The sequence below is a fragment of the Vanacampus margaritifer genome, chromosome 1, assembly GCF_051991255.1.
Source record: "Vanacampus margaritifer isolate UIUO_Vmar chromosome 1, RoL_Vmar_1.0, whole genome shotgun sequence".
In the NCBI taxonomy this organism is placed as follows: domain Eukaryota; kingdom Metazoa; phylum Chordata; class Actinopteri; order Syngnathiformes; family Syngnathidae; genus Vanacampus; species Vanacampus margaritifer.
This window is the reverse complement of record NC_135432.1, coordinates 57,159,428-57,179,165: the sequence shown is the minus strand read 5'-3', so window position 1 is coordinate 57,179,165 and position 19,738 is coordinate 57,159,428. Positions and strand designations below refer to the sequence as shown.

The 19,738-nt window shown below is 39.6% G+C and overlaps 1 protein-coding gene across 3 annotated transcripts in view; it reads left to right on the top strand.

Moving 5' to 3' along the window:
- Nucleotides 1-1,293: 1,293 nt before the first annotated feature.
- The window catches only part of eml5 (EMAP like 5), a 49,309-nt gene continuing 30,864 nt past the window's right edge, over nt 1,294-19,738 (top strand). For all 3 annotated transcript variants that reach the window (XM_077556428.1, XM_077556420.1, XM_077556446.1), the window contains exons 1-4: nt 1,294-1,804; nt 10,088-10,247; nt 12,629-12,727; nt 13,104-13,172. In XM_077556428.1, coding sequence (XP_077412554.1) covers nt 1,608-1,804; nt 10,088-10,247; nt 12,629-12,727; nt 13,104-13,172 — 525 coding nt within the window. In that variant the 5' untranslated portion in view covers nt 1,294-1,607. The remainder of the gene's footprint in view (nt 1,805-10,087; nt 10,248-12,628; nt 12,728-13,103; nt 13,173-19,738) is intronic.

The following is a 19,738-nucleotide window of genomic DNA, read 5'->3' as shown; positions in this document are numbered from 1 at the left end:
GTTTTTTTTTTTAGCCTTGATAAATTACTGCTTTGTACTTCAATGTCAGGTGTGACATGTGCTGTTTCACTGTGCTATCCCAAAATGGACTGAATTTAATTTAAAAATGATTTAAAAAACGAACAATTAAACAAACATGACATTTGTGAATACAGGGTCAAACCATCCCATTTACAATAAGGGTTTCTTTCGGTGTATCATTTGTTCTTTCCATTTTTGCCAATCAAAAATCCAAAAATGAAAAGTGGCTGATTACTTTATGTACTAATTTATTTTATCTAGCAGGAAAAAAAGCCAGATTTTAAATAAAAAATAAAAATCAGAGCAAAGTTACAAAATGGAAAATTGGTCCACAGGAAGGAATTTGATTTTAATGTATAATTTACAAGATTTATGTGATATATACAGGTCTTATCAATGGTGGGAGACTTAAATATATATATATCTTGGTGTCACAAAAACCTGACATTTGACATTTGTGTAGACCTTTTATACCGACTGATTGTGGCGGCTAACAAGTAAATGTATTTGCAGTAATATCTGTTGCCAAACTTAAATAGCGAACTGTCCTGTCGCCCGTTTTTCTTTTTTTCCCCTTTTATCTAAGGCCAAAAACGAAAGTAAGCATTGATACACGGAATGTTTTCATTTGATCTGTTAGGAATAGTGATTTTAACCTAATTCTGGTTACTTAATTCTGCCTGTTAGCGAGAGCCACCACATCGTGATAACTTACATTGATGTTTCTGCATTTGGCAATTTATTATTATATTATATTATTAGTATGGGATTTTTTTAATAGGTTTTAGGTGAACTAATGAATACACACACGCTCGCAGGCACGTACACACACGCACATACACATTCTCACCCACATACAAAAAAAATTATATATATATATAAAAAAAATAAATAATAGAAAATAAAAAAGGAGAGCAATGATGACATGTCAAATCGAATGAACAATACTGAGCTCGCCATAAGAAGAAGAAGAAAAAAAAGAATAGTGAGGCTAGCCACACTTTCCATGCAGCTTAATCAGATTCAGATGGTTAAAAATGTAGTTTGGCAGCTAACTTTGCAAGCCCTTGTGATGATCTAAAATTTTGCACGAGACTATTAAGCTGCAGCAGTAAATTGAGAACGCATAGTAAAATAGGTAGTTGTGTACAGTAGCATGTCTTTGCTTGTTTTTTGTCTACTAAAGATTGACAGACTCTGATTGGTTAAGAGGTCTGTCCGTTATATATGTGGGCGGAGCTTATGGAATAACAGCGCAGCTCCATCTTTGTTGGAAGGATTTGACAGGAGCTTTGACCTGTGTGGAAGAGGAGGACCGCGACACGGAGCTAAGCAAGTATGAGCCCGCTTCCACTTCCACTCTCAACAACTCGGCTTCCTAAACTGATTCTCGAATAGCCAAAGAGTGGTTCCACCCAGGCTGAATTGAATCTCCAAAAATGCCACAATTATACGCTCGCCCCGGACTGGTGAAAACGCCGGGGAACTGATGGGACCCGAGGGTTTAAATTAAATCCTCCTCGGTGAATGCCACTGTTTGAGATACCCTACGTGACAGAAACCGTGAGACACGCGGAAGTGCGGACATGGCTGACAGGACTGCTCCCAACTGCCACCTGAGACTGGAGTGGGTGTACGGATACCGGGGACACCAGTGCCGCAACAACCTCTACTACACCGCTGCCAAGGAGATCGTCTACTTCGTGGCCGGCGTGGGAGTGGTGTACAACACCCGAGAGCACAAGCAGAAATTCTACCTGGGCCACAACGATGACATCATCAGGTAGAGTGTGTTTAATGAAAGAGTTGCTTTTAGCACCAAGAAGCAGGCGTCACCTTGTGCAATGTGATGTGTTGGAGTCTCTATGGGAGGATGTTAAACTGTACAAAAGGGGGGTTTCCAGTGTTTTTGCTCAAGGACACTTCAGCACAGCATCCTCCTTGATCGTCTGTCGCCACCCTTCCAGATTATTCCATCAGGTTCAACTGGATCCATTCCATACTGTTAAATAATATTTTTCCAGATTTTAAGGGAGTGTATTGGTTATGCAAGAGAAAAAGGCATGAAATCTTTGATATTTGATTTTAATTGTGCAGCAGACTGATGTCCAATTTTTCCGCAAATCCGTTTAAGCAAGTATAACACAGTCAGATATTTTGATCTTTGATAGACATGGATTTATCCATAGGTGGACAGTGACTTTCTGAATCTACAGCAGTTTATCTATATGTATATCTCTGTCAATCACAGATTAACTCGTTCCACTATATTGTATTTTGCTAGATCCACTTTATGCACCTGGTGTGTAGAAAGTGACTGTGAACTATCAGACATGTGGCGACCGAGTGTTTAACACATTTACCTCACAGTTCTGAGGTAGAGGGTTTTATTGGCTGGCGAGCTTCCATAGTTAGCATGGATAGCCTACAGCTCACCCTGACCAAAAAAAGGATAATCAATTTGCAATTGACTGGTGGCCAGTCCCAGGTGTACCCCAACTCTTGCCTAAAGTCAGCTGGCTGTAGCTCACTCATGACCCTAAAAAGGAATTGATGGATGAAAGACAAGTCACATATCGTCCAGCATTTTTTTGTGTTTTCATAAATAGGTGTTATAGATAGATAGATAAATACCATTAAAAATACATATTATATTTAATTGAGTACTTAATGTAGGGGTGGCCACGTCAAAAATCTTCTTTACAATAATATGGTCTACTGGTCTAAATATGGTGTTTGGATTCATATAGCATTTGTGTAATACAAATTAAGTGGAAAAATCAACCCATTTTATCAGTTTCGGGGGGTGGGGGGTACCTCTCCCTTTCCTTATTGCCACTTGCTGTCGACTGAAAATGACATCACACTATCTAAGGGCTCAGGTAACATCTGTATCGGGAAGTTGGATTTATCCCCCTCAGTTCCAACCTCAAAGCGTTCTGATCTTTTGCTCTGTTTTTGTCATACTGATTTTAATTAAGTGTTTTCTTGATTGAACAGGTCTCTAAGTGATAAGGTTTGGGTGTGGTCTGTGAAAATTAACTCGGCTTTCCCCCAAAAATTCACCACAATAAATTCATGATTTAGCTAGGGACTCAATTGTTTACTTGGGTTATCTTCGTCTTCATTTATATTTGTTTGATGATCTTAAACATTAAATGTAACATCTATCCATCCATTTTCTTAATCGCTTATCCTCACAAGGGTCGCCGGAGCCTATCCCAGTTGGCTTCGGGCAGTGGGCGGGGTACACCCTGAACTGGTCGTCAGCCAATCCAGGGCACACAGAGACAAACAATCATTCACACTCACAATCACACCTATGGACAATTTGGAGTGTTCAATTAACCTGCCATGCATGTCATTGGAATGTGGGAGGAAACCGGAGTACCCGGAGAAAACCCACGCAAGCACGGGGAGAACATGCAAACTCCTCCAAGGAAGGCCGAAGCCCGGACTCGTTCTCACGTCCTCCTGCTAACCAGTCACCCACCGTGCCGCCCATAAATTTAACAAATTATGTAAAAAAAAAAGAAAAAGAAAAAAAGATGGCAAATACTATTTCATGGCACCGACATCAATTCTTATCAGCTTGCAAAAATAGGTGAATTTTCAGTCATGTTGAGGTCCTCAAATGGCGGTTGTTTTGTCAGAAAATAATAATAAACAGCGATTCCAATATACTAAAACCCTTAGACAAGCTGTTTTACCAAGCATTTAACTCCTCAAAATGCACATACATAATTAATAACAACACGCATTCAATCATTGCGTCATTATTTTTTCATACATTCACGCTATTGTATATAACTCTCAAAGGATTGTAAAAGAACTGAAATGGCCACTTGAGGAAAGAGGCTTACATTTGTCACACCAGAATTCTGTGCGTGTTGTCATCAAACATTGAGCCACCTGTTTTTTTTAGTTTTTTTTTGATCAAATGAAGACAATGCTGCATCATCCGGCTGATGATGGTTGCGACTTTCCCAGCATGCCACACAACAATAACATGTGTCCAACGCTCCAGTGCTCGTGTTGACGTGTGCGTGTGTTGGCCTGGAGATAACTAGCTTTATATACTGTACTCTGTCGTTTCTCAGCTGGGCTCCTGCTCCATTATTTATTGGACTATAGCGATACTAAACGCTTGTTGCCTTGTGGGCGAAGCAACTCTCATGGGTGTTGACCGGCTGAAACGTGTGAATTTGCAGTAGCGGGGAGGCCTGTTGGACTGGGAAAATTCAAGCTGCACCAGAGTTTGACAGGGGTTCTAACAGCTGCTACAGCATGTGTAATTTCATTTTAATCAGTGATAAAACATAACTTTGGCATCGTGGATTTCATGAAAAGTTTTTAGTCCCCATCTGTACATTTCATGAAACAGCCTTAAACGCCTCTTTATTTCGTTTGCTTGTCTTTGATTATTTTCTAAATGCATTATAGTACAGTAGTACATGTTTGAAGATAATTGCTGAAACCTTGTGCGATGACTGAGAACTATGAGTACTCAATTGTGCAGTTATAGCATTAAACTTGTTTTAATTTCTAACCGTTTCAGTTTTACAGTTGTTTTCCCCTCACTATTTAAGAACTTGACCGCCTTTGCTTTTCATCAGCATCAGAATTTCGAGCTACGATAGTTATTTTGCCGATTTCTACAACTGTAACATGCAGTTAGCTAGCTAGCTAGTTAGCCTGCTGGTTAGTTAGCTATTTAGTTACGTTAACTTTTATTCTGAAAATGTCTCTTCCTGGGATGGACAATTTACAAAACAGCTCAGTTTCAATATATAAATGACTAAGTAACATGTATTTTGTTACTACTGTAGTAAAAAAAAGTTTAGCATTGTTATAAGTAGCAGGAAGTAAGTGCTCAAATGAATCACATGTAGTATGAGCCACTGGCTTAATAACATGTGCCGCTGTTTTTAATAAACGGTTGACTTTCCCTAAAGTGTCTCTGTTATGTGGACACGCACACACTGACACCAAGTGAGGAGGTGACGCCACGGATGAGCCCGCGGCCCACCCGTCGTCCAAGAGGAGGCTTGGCTAGCTCGTGAGCTAGCTAGCGGCAAGCGACTCCCGTTGTCGTATGGACGAACCGGTGGGATATATTCTAGCCACTTGAGACTTAATTCGTGGACATTCTTTGTATTTTTGCAGACTAAACATATGATGTAGGCATAAGAAAGATAGATGTAGGGGTATTTGATTGACACTTGAGCATGGGCATGGTTTCAGTGCATTTAGCAGACACACACACATAGACTTTAAGAGCAGAAACAACAGCTTCAAAAAGTTGTTTTTTTATCATTCAAATTTGACAGGGTTGTTTGTTCTCTGTGGTGTGTCATATTTTACAAGACATGTTTTCACTTTACAAGGACTATTAAGCAATGAGACTTTTTCTTTAACGGACCAGCTTCAATAACGCCATTATTTTTGCATCCTTTTTTTTTTTAATTTATTTTTTCTTGTTCTTTTTTTTGGAGAGCTCAGTATTATTCATTCGGTAATTTTACCGATTTGACATGTCATAATCATTACTGTCTTTTTTTAAAATATTTTTTTTATTTATAATTTTTTTAAATTTTTTTTTTGCATCCTCTTGGTTGATTGGTCAGAGCAAAACTTGGCATAGCCAAGTTTGACTGGCAAAACATTCTCTATCTGTTACAACACATTTAATAATAAGTTTGTGGTGAGCATGATGTCATATATGTATTAGTATTAAGAGGTGGATTGTGTCAGGAAAGTTCCCACTTAGGTGCAAAATACACTGCCGCATGGATTTGTTTTTTATATATATATATATATATATATATATATATATATATATATATTTTTTTTTTTAGATGACCCCAGATGCAAAGTCGCGCATTTCTCCTTCAGTTGTTTTGTTCAGAATTGTCGCCGGATCAATGAGTTTTCTTCTACTGGTTCTAACTCCCGCTTTTACATGCACTGTAGCATATCTTTTCACCCGAATGAATATTTAATAGCTAGGAAAGTATGCAGATGTTATCGGTAAAATCTTCCTGTGGTGTACCAATGCTTAATGCGGTTGCAGCACGGAGCGAAAAAAAAGGCAATTACTAGAAGGTGCTTTGGAGCTTGTGGATTTTGTGCAATTGCTGTCATTCAGCACAGTCCGGCCTTGCATTTGAATGATTGTTTGTCGAGAGTATAGATCTATAAACCCTACAATTCATCATTTTACCCTTCTCAGCAGGTAAATCAATAACATCAATAAACACCGACAAGCCCTTTCATTTACAGCCGTTGCACAAGCCTCTTCCGTGCGACGTGGAATGCTTTGCATCAAGTGCTGCTTTCCTTTTCTATACTTTTCTCTTCCCATCATTATGAAGTCGACCTTGGTTTAATCTGTCCAAATAATCCGATTTTTTTGTTTGTTGTGTAATTTCGTGTTCCTGTTGTCGAATGTTGCTACTTCTTAAGTTTGCACCTTGTGGTAGATCATCTCAAGGTTGTAGATTCAATCACATCTTTATTGTATTTCCAATACACCCTAAAGTGTATAAAGAAGTCATAAAAAAAAAACATAATTTATTTCTACATTTCTGTTATCTTGTTAACCTTAGAATGAAGCGCTGGCAGAGTTATGGATTTTTACATGTTTATGAGCCTGGAGGTTCCTTCAAATCCCTTCTTCCATATGTTATGCTTGTTTGGCACATTTCCCAGGAAGAAGCACATCATCTTAATTTCCTTTACTAACTGGACACGCAATCTTTAGTTCAGATTAAATCATGTCTTTGTTGAACATAGTACAGCACGAGCGTGTAATAGTTTCTTCCAATCTCCCTTTTCTATTTTTAGCTTTAAGTACCTAGTGCATGGGCAGGTGTCTCAGATGAAGTTTGGTGGGCAGCTGGATTAAAAACGCCAAACCTCTGGAAAAAATCCCATACACATCCCCAGAAATGGTTTAATCCTGACCTCCTTTTAAATCACATGAAGGCAAAAGCCTACCACTGCCGTGTTTTGCTTTCAATTGTGCTGGGACTCACAAATTGATGGCGTTGTTGTGTCAGGGCGGATCAATAAGTGTGAATATATGTCTTGGTGGTTGATTGTGTCCTGTCATGCTGTAGCTTTGCTTCCTCTCCGCTCAAAATCACTCTTTCTGTGTACTACAGAAGGGTTTGTTGACACGCTGTTCGGCAAGTTTTGCATATGTAAAGCAGCTGCATCAAACAACGGCTTTTAAACGGGAGGACGGTGGCGTCAGGCCGCAGGATAAGTCGTTCGTTGCGGTGTTTAGTCAGGGCTTTAGCTGAGAAGAAGGTAAGCGAAACAAGAGATTTTGTTGTCTCACGGCTCCGAGTGCTTTCTGCTTCAAGCTGTTACTTGGACAAACAGGAGGTGGGGACATGCCGAGTCTCTTGTTGGCGGGAAAGGAATGCATTTGCATGTGTTGAAGAAAATAATCTTTTTCTTCGCGTGTTCGTTTTCTTTCGGGTAGTGAGAATGTTGGTTATCCGAATGCAGGCTGGAGATCGATGAACAGTCACTTCAAAGCTTTTATTTCTACAAAATATTCCGGGCACAAGCGATTTCCCAGACAATGGTGGCAGCCTCTCGCAAGTGCGAAGTTACAGCGGACTCACAACGTTTTTATACTATCTTGAAGGGCGGTATCACAAAAGCCCCCACCAAACAGCCCACCTGGAGTTCACCGGACATGAGATAAGACTTTAAAAACATCATTGATTACATTGTTGTGGAAATAGATGAGGTCCCAGTCATGACGATAAGACTTTAAAAACATCATTGATTACAGACACTTGGCAGAAATTGCGATAACACTCACAAAGCTTAACTGAGGAAATAAGGAAAATTAAAACCGTTATGACTAAATCTGGGCAGAAGACCCTCTTCACATGCGATTAAAACTGTTATTTTCGTGTAAGCGTGGCTCTAAAATACTTTGAAACTTTTAAGGTTGAACAGAAGCATCCTGGTCGGCCTCTTATTTGTTCAGACTTTTCTTTGGAAAGTAATATTTAAAAGGGATACTTGGCTCATTGAGTCATTTTCAGCAGTATTTTGTCCAGAATGAATTTGATAACTTTCCTGATGAATCAATTGAAGCCTCTACCTTTTGATAGCAGCGGTAACATCTGCTTATGTTAGTGATTGTGAAGTGAGAATGATGGTAAATCTCAAAGCTGCTTTGTTGTATCACGTTACTTTTTCCAACTATATTTGCAAGAGAATGAAGTGAAACTGGATTTCTTGTTTCATATAAGACTTCAGGTTCGGTGCTCACCTTTTTTGTCTGATTTTGCTGCATCTCAAAGTGTTCCAATTATTTGTCTCCGTGTCTGAATGTTATTTTTAGCAGCGTTGCTCCGATTATGTAATTTGTAAAGAAGCGAGCGGAGAAACTATGCCAGGTGGGTGAGAGGTTCGATGGAGAAGTGAAGGAGAAGAGCGGGTGAGGGATCTAGTCACAACTTCTCATGGTGAGAATTAAAAGTAGACGCTCATGATGATAAGGATGATGAGCGAGGGCTTTTTTTTTTCTTTTTCTTGAGCTGGTTTGAGTTGACTAGGTTGATGCTGGACACCTGTTAGGTCTGTTACAGAATTATTTGGACTTGTTCTAACAACATTGTGGAGGGCACTTGGCTTAACAGTCATTTTGGTTACAATGGTGGGAGCTCTTTACCGGGGTGGAATATATAGGCCATGAGGAGGAGAGCAAGAGGATGAATTGCCCAGTGAATCTGGAACGTGACCGGCGGCTGCTAAAAGGATGGGTGGGGCGGAAGTGGGTGGTGAGACAGCTTTATGCAGCCTGCTGTTGCTCAGCTGTAGACCAGGAGTGCTTCAAGTTGGCAGGGGGGGTGATTATGTAAGAGCGTTACAAACGTATGCCTGGCTACACGAGGAAACCCCCCTGGATAAAATTGGGTAGGTGAATGGGTCAGCAATTGTTCAGTATGTTGAACTGCAAAGCACTGGAAACGTTTTGAGGAATGAACAAAAATAGAGTGGATATTGGTTCATATTTTTGATTTTGAGATTCCTCCAGATAACCTCTTGAAGGGCTCTATTTTCATTAAAGGGGAAGTCAACCGTAAACATTTCTTGACAAAAATATATGTTTCATGTGACCTCACTAGTCTAAACATGACTGGAATATGAGTTCATCTCAGGGGGCGGCCATTTTGTCATTGTCAATGTTGCTCAGGGATCAGCCTGGCAATGACCATTCACAGCTCACCTGTTTTCTGAAACTGAGCTGTGATTGGTTGTTACCTGAGTCCTCAATCATTTTCACTCGACAGCAACTGGCAAAATAGCCACCTTCTGATATTGATTAAAAACTGCTGGGTTTTGCTGCTTAACATATATTCTACTAATGCAATATTAACCAGAATATCGTATTTAGATTAGTGGGTTTGCAAAGAACATATTATTGTCAATTTTTTCCCCCCTTTAATTCACCTCTAGCTTTTTTCTTTCATGACTAAAGTCATTTTGAACTTGACCTTTGTTTTTGTTGTTGTCACATTGTGGAATTGAAGCATAATTAAAAGCTTTAAAAACGAATATTTCAATTAAGGTCAACATTTAAATACAGGCTTATTTTCTATTTTTAATTTTTAAATCCGACTACGAGGAGTCAATTTCTCACCAGTCTTGAACTTAATCGCACGTCACTGAGAGTATTAGCACCCATACATCTAGCCTAATTGTAATGGTGGCCTTTTTTAACAAATGAGACGATTTGATTCATAAGACTCAGACTGCTTCTCAGTCCCTCTGAACGTCCCGCAGGCACACATTAAACTAGGCTGTGTGTGTGTGCGCGCACGCGTCTGTGTTAAGTCATCCGTGTCACCTCGTCAAGCTGCCCCTCTCCTTTTGCCGTTCATTCCCAACACGGGTTTAATGTGTTCATCTCATCCCAGTAGTTTTCCGCTGGAAGGTGAATCCGTCTCCCGCTTGCTCGCAGCGCACACACAGACACGCAAAATGGCCTTATTAACAGGATGTTTTGTCTTCTCTTCTCCCATTGTCTTTACAGTTTAGCCCTACATCCTGAGCGTGTGTTGGTGGCCACGGGGCAGGTGGGCAAGGAGCCGTACATCTGTGTGTGGGACTCCTACACTGTGCAGACAGTGTCCATCCTCAAAGATGTGCACACTCACGGCGTTGCCTGCCTGGCGTTTGACCTTGAAGGACAGGTACAGTTTTTATTTATTTTTATTTTTATTTATAGAGCTCCGTATTGTTCATTCATTATGTCATCATCATTGCTCTCTTTTTTTTTTTTCTTATTCTTATTTTTTTTAAATTTATTTTGTATGTGTATGTGTGTGTGAACGTGTATTCATTAGTTCACCTAAAACCTAGGTACAGTTTTAAAGATGTTCCCAACCAGCTATGGCTGTCCATTTTTATAAACTGCTTTTCCAGGAGAATGATTGTAGATGGAAACTCCATCCATTTACTACCACTTATCCGGGGTCGGGTCGCGGGGGCAGCAGCTTTAGGAGGGAAACCCAGACTTCCCTCTCCCCAGCCACTTCAACCAGCTCCTCCGACGGTATCCCAAGATGTTCCCAGGCTGGCCGAGAGACATTGTCTCTCCAGGGTGTTCTGTGTCGTCCCCGGGGCCTCCCGCCGGTGGGACATGCCCGGAACACCTCTCCAGGGAGGCGTTCAGGAGGCATCCGAACCATATGCGACCCACAGCTCGTGACCATATGTGAGGGTAGATCGACCGGATAGATCAGTAGATGGAAACTATCCATCAATCTTCTAAACTTCTTTTTTTTTTTTTTCTTCTTCTTCTTTTTTTTCTTCTGGAGAGCTCAGTATTGTTCATTCGGTAATTTTACCGATTTGACATGTCATCATCATTGCTCTCTTTTTTAATTTTTAATTTTATTTTGTGTGTGCATGCGTGTGAGTGTGTGTATTCATTAGTTCACCTAAAACCTATTAAAAAATCCCATACCATTCACCTAAACCGAACACTTCGAGCCAGAGTTGTGAGGCCGTCAGGAGACCCGAGGAAGGACCAAAGAAAGTAAAGTGAAATCCAGCACCAACCAGACACAGAATCTTCTAAACTTCTTTTCGTCACTAATGTTGCGGGTTAGATGGAGCATATCCAAGCTAATGTTTTTTTTCATTTGTAGAGCACATGTAAGCAAACAATCATTCACACTCGCAAACATTTTAGTCTTGTTTAGAAACATGTTCCTGGCATGTGGAAGGAAGTCACAATACCCGCAGAAAACCCACACAAGCATGGGAAGAAAATGCAAATGTCACATGGGGACGTCAGTGTCAGGAACCCACAACATAAAATAAAAAGGCAGTCCAAATGATTTAACCTCGGCAGAGGTCTGTGCTCTTGTTTTTCTGCTGCGGTTTGTTTTCGGGGTGCAAAAAAGGCTGAGCACAGACGAGCTTAGTTGTAACTGCAGAGGACAATCAGAACTCATTTTAAATGACAGTGATTACTACAGCAGTTTTGTCTGTAAAGCTGCACTCAAGCATGTTACAATTATGAGACAATGACAAGTTTAATCACGTTGTTAAACGTACCCTTGTGCCTTTAGGGTATTTTTTTTTTTGTGTCAAAGCCCAAATGACAAACTTTGCCATAATATATATTTAACTGGGAATGTGTAGGGGTAGATTGTAAGGCATCAATAGTATGCTGGAACCATTTTATGATTTTTTATTTTTTATTTTTTATCTTTGCATGTCCCTCATGCAAGTGCTAGTAGTAAAGTCGTACCTCCTGCATTTTGCCGTGAGAAATAACCCCATGTTCTTTTCCTGCATGGCTAACTAGCTGTGGATTTAGATTGAAAGTGACAGTATTTAAAGCAGGAGGAAGCTGCGTTGCTTCCCAGTGTGGTACTTTTATTCATCACTCGTATTCAAAAGAAGTCAAGACACTCCCGAGGGATCCCCGGTGCGATAAGCCAGTCCAAATATAAAAGCAATTAAAAAATGTGCACAGACGTCTCTCAGTGTGTTGCTAACTAGAGGAAACGTGCAATGGTTTTTGTGATATTTCCGGACCCACCAGCAAACTAAGTCATTCCCTTTCAAGCGTTGCTAGAAAATAAGAATGTACCTTTTTCAGTCCAATCGTGTGCATATATTTGCTTAAATGCCCTCATGCTGTTCGGCATTAAACGGCACACGTTTCGGGAGTCATCCGAAGACTGATTTCTAGTCTGCGGATCAAAGAGGACATCTCCTGCCATGCAAAGTAGACAGCAGAGTGAAGCTGCATTTCCATAAGAGCGGCTACGTTCACTTCTGCTCGGCTGCTCCTGCCTACTCACTCAGTCAGCTATAGGTGGCTCCTCCAGCAAAAAACACTCCAATGAGCTCACTGGAAAGCACCAGGGGCTGGACAACTGTTCTGCTCTAGCTCTGTAGCCATTATTATTATTATTATTATTATTATTATTATTATTATTAGCCTTTTCATTGTGGCCTGCCATGCCACAGTGGAGGTAAGCGGAGCAGCGTTTGCTTGTTTGGATAACAAAATGTATAATATGTTATTTTATGTGATGTGTGTTTCTGTCCGCAGTGCTTGGTGTCTGTGGGTTTGGACTCTAAAAACACAATCTGCGTGTGGGACTGGAGGAGAGGGAAGGTTCTGGCAGCAGCACCGGGCCATACAGACAGGGTAAATAAATAAATAATTTCCACCCTTTGCTTCATCAGCAGTTGACCACCCTCTTTTGCGAAATTGAGGACCTGCCTATTATTGAGGACAAATAAATGAGCCCCCCCCACTTAATTGTGCTTATTTTGGACACCACACAGCTAATCAAAGGGGATTTTTCAAATGATTATATGACGATGATGACACAGGCATCTGTTGTTTCCTAATACAACCCGCATGCTGTAACGCAGTCCGCCCAGACTCTCCTTTCATTTATCTGCCACAAACATGACAAGCATGAGTATAATTCGAAAATAAGTGCTTCAAAAATCAGCGCTCAGTATAAGTGTCATGTTGAGAGCACATCTCTGATGTATCTATCGCCTTCTCCCTGCAGATATTTGACATATCGTGGGATTTGTACCAGCCCAACAAGCTTGTAAGCTGCGGAGTCAAACACATCAAGGTACAGATGCTCCATGGGCCTTTTATATTTTTGCATTTGACACATCACAGTGCAAGTTTAATTAGTGTAATAAAGACGCTCCCCAACTTACGAACGAGTTACGTTCCGAGCGATCGTTCGTAAGGTGAATTTGTTCGTAAGTTGCTTCAGTGCTATATTTTGTATTATAATTTATGTTTAAAGAGAATACGTACAGTACTGTACTACGTATGTTAGAGAGAGAGAGCGAGAGACACACACAGTATGTACATGTACGTCATAAGATGAATAAAATGAAGTTTAACTTACTTTTGGAAGATGTACTCGATGCTTAAGGATTTGATGGAGGAGGAGGAGGAGGAAGAGGAGGATTTTATATCATGAGAGGTTCTTCGTCGTCGCTGGAATGGGCTTCAAAAGTTACTTCCTCCTCCGTAACTTCAATGTAGGAAGAAGTTGAGGGTCGAGGAGAAGAAGATGAGGGTTGATGAGTATCTTCCTTGGAGGATTTACTAGAAACTGGCCGAAAGAAGCGATCTAACGACGATTGCACAGTTTTCTTCTTTTTTTATCATAAATGATGCGGTAGCACTGTATGGCATCATTCAATTGATTTGCAACCTTTGTGCAACGTTCAATATTTGGGTCTTGCTGCTCGAAGAGTGCGATGGCTTTATCTATGAGCGACAGGCGTTTCTTCTTCTTCCTCCTCCTCGACACGTTGCTGAGCCTCCAATGCTGGGTGAGCTCTCACAGCGCCAAGCGTCGGTATTAGCGGCGGAAAGAAGCACTACAGTACTCGGAAAAAGGTGCGCAATAAAAAATCTAACTTACAGCATCTCTTTCCGAACATTTTTTGACATGCGCGCATGCGCGCAGACATGTTCGTATGCACCGTTGTTCGTAACTCGAATGTTCGTAAGTAGGGGAGCGTCTGTATCTCAATACAGATGTTTTTAAAACTGTAGATTGGGAGTGCACACTCAATGTGATCTCTGGTGTGAGGCTTCAACATACAAGCACTGCAGTCAATGACTCACATTACGTTCACTCACATTTGCAGCAATTTCTACTGCAAAGAGGAAGGAATGTTGTCTTTGTATGATGAGCTACGAATCTGCTCATTGAGGTTTTCACAGCTCTCCACAGTACCAGCTGCAGCTACTCTAGCATCTTTTTTTCTTTTTCATTTTTGGCTTGCCTCTATTGCAGCTCTTTCACGTTTTACATAAAGAAAATCACAAGTTTATCTACGGTGCCACTGCCAAACTTTCTTTTGGGATTTGGAGCAGTATTGCTTTTGATGGAAATAACAAGGAGCTCAACATGAGGAAAACAGTGAATCATGTTTATGTAAGAATTCTGCCTAGGAGTGATGCTATAATAGGTATGAGGAAAGTATGACCCATTTACACATGATAAAATAAATACAAAATAAATGAAAGGATCCTGACAAATAACCCTAATAAAGTCAATAAAAATGAATTATACTCTGCTATCAAATATTTTGAATGACACCAATACTGTTTTTATGTTGTTGTTTTTGTGGCTGATATCGGATTGGATTACCAGTGCCTATATAAATATGCACATTAGTATGAACAGCCTACCGTTAGGAATAATAACTCTGCATGATCCGATAAACAGATTATCAAGCCATGAGTCGCCAGTGAAAAAAAAAAAAAGAACTTTACAAAATGTGAACTGCAGACACTAAGAGACCCAAAACACTGTCCTCTTGTGGGTCATATGTTGATGTGAAACCTCAGTTCCCATACAGTAGCTCCTAATAGGGCGCTGAGGTAAAATTGGTGGTCCGGATTTTTAGCTCAGTGGTCAGTGCTCTGCACTCCCAAATCAGAGACATGGTGTGGGTTCCATCCCATAGTTTGGTGCCGCAATAGTATAAATGCCCCTGCCACTCGTCGACAAAAACAATGTTTTTGACGTCTTTTTGCCCTGAGCATCTACTGTGCTTCGCACGCCACTGCACCCGCCACTGCCCAGCATCCTCTCTACGACTCGCCAGCGGCTCCAAAGCAAGAAAAACATGTGTACGCCAGCCAAGTAGTTTCCAAGTAGAAGCAGCGCACATTCCCACAGTCATTTCACTCGTGATGCATCTTAACTCATTCACTGCCATTGACGGTTATAAACGTCCAAAAATCATTTTAACTTTCTATTAGTTTAACTTTTTTTTTCTACTTTTGTTAACAAGAGTATGAAAACCTAGAATGTTTTTTATCGCACATTTAGAACAGATATAAAATGTGTGATTAATCGTGAGTGAACTATTGAAGTCATGCGATTAATTACAATACAAAATTTAATTGCCTGACTAATTTTTAATAATCCTCTCGTCAGGCGATTACAATTTTTATTCGTAATTAATCGCATGACTTCACTAGTTAACTCACGATTAATCACAAATTTTATATCTGTTCTAAATGTACAATCATTTTTTCTTAGGTTTTCATACTCTTGTTAAAAGTGGAAAAAATGTTAAACTAATAGAAATAGTTAAAAAAATTTTTTTACGTTTATAGCCGTCAATGGCAGTGAATGGGTTAATGTAAGAGTGGAAAAGTGCATACAGCACGTTTACGCAGCTCAAATATTAATCTGTATTAATTATCTGGCATTGAAATGACAAATTTTGCTACTGCTTTCTGCCATTCTGCTAAGTTTCCACTGCATCAAATAAACGTGTCGCATTTGGCCAAATGCACGTGTTAAGTAAACGTCCCTCATCTCAATCTCATCTGTTGTATTTGCACTGAACTCTTCCTACTACTGCCCTGGTACAGAAACCTCCGCCGGCGCACCCCCGCCTGTCCACAATGCCCGCTTAGTCCTCTCCCTCCTCCCTCTACGCTGGTTTCCCGATGGCAGGGCAATCCAGCAATTGTCCCATATAATTCCCCAGCCCAGCCTTTACCCTGCAGACCATGTGACATCTGCTCCCTGGCCCTGCGTTTGCTCAGTGATTATAGCACTCAGAGCATCCAGGAGATTTACTGGCAGTAATCCACTCACTCGCGGGCTGAGGGAAACACAACTTCTGTGACGACTACCAGGCCTGTGGACAACCTACACTCTTTTTTTTTTTTTAACCCATGGTTAAGGTCTTTTAGAGTATTTCTATAATACATTTTTCGAAGTCTTCATTCATTCATTTAGTAATTTTAGTAAACTAGTTTCTATGTATTTACTTTTATTTTTAAATGTCCAAACATTGTTTTTACCTTTGAATGTTTAAATTAAGCTTCTAAAGGAACTATTTTACCGACAAAAACTTTACCAGGATAATGAAACTAGCATTTACAATTTCAGCAATTTGTTTTGGAGAAATTAGTAAATAACTATTCTGCAAATTTCTTTGCAATATAAACATGTCCCCCCCATTCCTCCCCCTTGCCTTGGTGGTAGTCAGTGGAGGAACTGGATACAATTTGTCCATTCAAAATCATTGTATGGACATCAACATGACTTATAATGTCCCAAAATGGGAGTCAGTCTGCACCAAAATTTATCTCCACCCTCTGAAAATATCGCCAACGATAAGCCTCTCCATGACTCACTAGAGAATGAAGAAGTGAGCAGCTTACCTTCAGCTTCTCTCCTCATGCCAGATCTTTTTTTTATTTGCTAATAATATTTAATGAGATTTATATAGAGCCTGTCAAGTCATTAAGATTGCTTGTGTCGAAAAACAAAAAAAGCTCCAGGTGGACCCTTAAATCACTACTGAGTGATGATGAGTTTTTCCAGTGATGGTGAATTTTAAGTGCTAACATACAAACCTATTACATAAGTGCCCATGTTTAGCCCATTCAACAGTCCCCTATATGTATTGTATATTAACCAGAAGCACATTGAGGTAATTAGTGTATAAAATGCGCTATACCTCGGCCTTGCTTTTTAGACGCAAGTGCACACACGCGCACAGCCGATTATTTAGCCTTTTTGTGCTATGCTTCGGTCAAAACAACTCAAGCTTTGGAGTTAACATCTTACTTATCCATCAAAGGAATTTTGTCGGTATGTGTTTTTATTACGATGGCCTAATAGATAAAAACTAGAAAAATTCCAGCGGAAATTTTGAATGGGACTGCTGACTCTTGCAAGGTGGAAAGACGCATGTAGTACTTGTAGCAATAGTAGTAGTAGCATAGTAGCAGCACTTGTAAAAAAGCAGTATTTAAATAGCAGTTCATTCCATTTAATAAAAAATAAATAAATTAAAAATAATAATAATAATGTGGGTTTTTTTGAAAATGTATTTAAAAAAATGTAAATGAGCTGAACAGTTTAAAATTTAAACGACTGGAATCGGTCAAGAAATGTGGAAGTTAACCATAATCAACATAAACTAAAAGTATCTTACTGTCCTTAAAAAAATGCAAATGAGCTGAACAGTTTAAAATTTAAAAAACAAATACTCACTTTTGATTAACATTGATGAGGATCATAAATGAATATTTTACTTACTGTAATGATCTACATCACAGGAAACTAAAGCCACAATAATTAACATATTGTTGAATCAACAGCTCGCAGACAGTATTGAAACCCATTCCATTGTGCTGGTATACCTAATGTAGTGGCCCTGAAGTCATCATGATACAAGACTGTTGTGTGATACAGCTCAATAATGTCATGAGAATGCAGGTTGAACTAAGACATTAGGGCTGAGCAGTGCATCTTATAAAGCTATCAAAATACTATAGTCTTGTAAATTAAATGTTTTCATAGCAATGATGTGGATTGCCACAGGATTGAGCTTGACTCGATGCGAACGGACAAGAACTGTGAGAAAACTACCTTCCAGCAACGCTCGTCCACTTTTTTCAGAGTGCTCTTTGCTGACCCTTGCTAGGGTAGCAGTTAACACTCTGACATCGCTCAGGGTTACTGTGGTGTGACAGAGAAAAGAGGGAGCTGCTGATAAAGTATCATTCCCCTCCACAGCAATTACAGTAAGAAGGCTGTGTAGATTGTACAGCGGACATTGCCATGAATTAATTTTCCGATTGTGTAATATTTTTATCGCCTACCATTTAAAATCGCAGCCACACTGCATTTTCAATATTGAGCTTTAAAAGTGAGATTCAAGATCATGAATATTCCACTGCTTGTCCTGTTTAGGATCTTGGCAAATATTAGAGCCTAACCCAGCTGATTTAACCAAAAAAAAATCAATGGCTGATTGCGAATGAGACATTCACTGCCATTGACGGTTATAGACGTCAAATTCAATTTGAACTGGGCTGGCAGTGAATGACTTAAATGTGAATCAATCCCTCAACAGCTGCATGAAAGTCGCTAAGTGAACCACTCCATTTCCAATTGCATGAGGCGATTCTAGGATCAGAGGTTTAGGGGTGCTTGGTTTCTACAAAGATAGGTAGGGTAGGGTGATAGGTAGCTTGACGTGGTTTGGGGGTACTTCCCGCTCCCAAAATTGCATGGGGGAAGTCAATGAGCAAACTGAATCTAATAAAAGTTATGCAAAGGCGAAAAGGACTTAAAATATAAACATATACCCCAACCCTAATTTTTTGGGAAGGGTACTCTTTTTGATACAACCGCTCCACTTTCTGGATTAAACCAGCTCCCCACAGTTTACAGTGAAAATTAACAAAAATGGACATTGGACTTGTTTTTGAATTTTTCTTTTAAATGAAACACACAATATATCAAATATATTAACATACATTAACTTAATACAGAATGTTTGTTATTTGGCTATACTTGTCTGTACTATGTTATAAAAAACAACAACATATATTAGCATACACATAAAAAAAATGCGCTTGAATCTACAAAATAATAATAATGCAGACACATCATATAAAACATATTTAACAAAACAAATTGACTTTAGCACTGTTTGTGTCTGCCTTTTTACATCTTGTCTTTCTTTAATACAAATACCTCCAAATGGAGCTTTTGTTTCCTGAAAAACAATCTTGTGTCCATAACCTCCTTCATGAGGCAACTTTTTTTTTTTTAAACGTAAGATAGCCAATAGCAGCACGACATATAGACAATAATATTAACACTTGTTTGCCTCATTAGCAAATAGCAACATGATTGAGGAGCAAAAACGCGGACTAGTAATGAAAATAATGTGTTGGTGTTGAGTGGTAGAAGGTAAGAAACTTTTCACATATCCTGGTGAAATCAGGATCAACCATTTTCAGTCAAATGGGAGGTGTACTGTATTTTTGTTGTTTTAATATTACTTTTAAACTCTATGGTTTATACATATTATTGCTAAAAGTTTTCAAGCTTGTTAAAAAGAACACAGCAAAAATATATCTATGTATATAGTCTAAAATTTTGGGGGTGCTTTTGTTCACTTTGAAAAAAAATGGGCTAAATACGCAAGATCACAAATTTTACTTTAGAAGGTGTTTATGAGAACTCCAAAATATTTGCCGCTTAGTTCCTGTGAAAGGAATTCTAAATGCTTCAGCATATACCAAGAGACCCCCCCACCACCCGCTCACTTCCTTATTGCCCCACTGAGTTTTCTACCGCTGCCGCTGGCCTCATCGTAACCCCCTCCGGCTTCTCGTCTG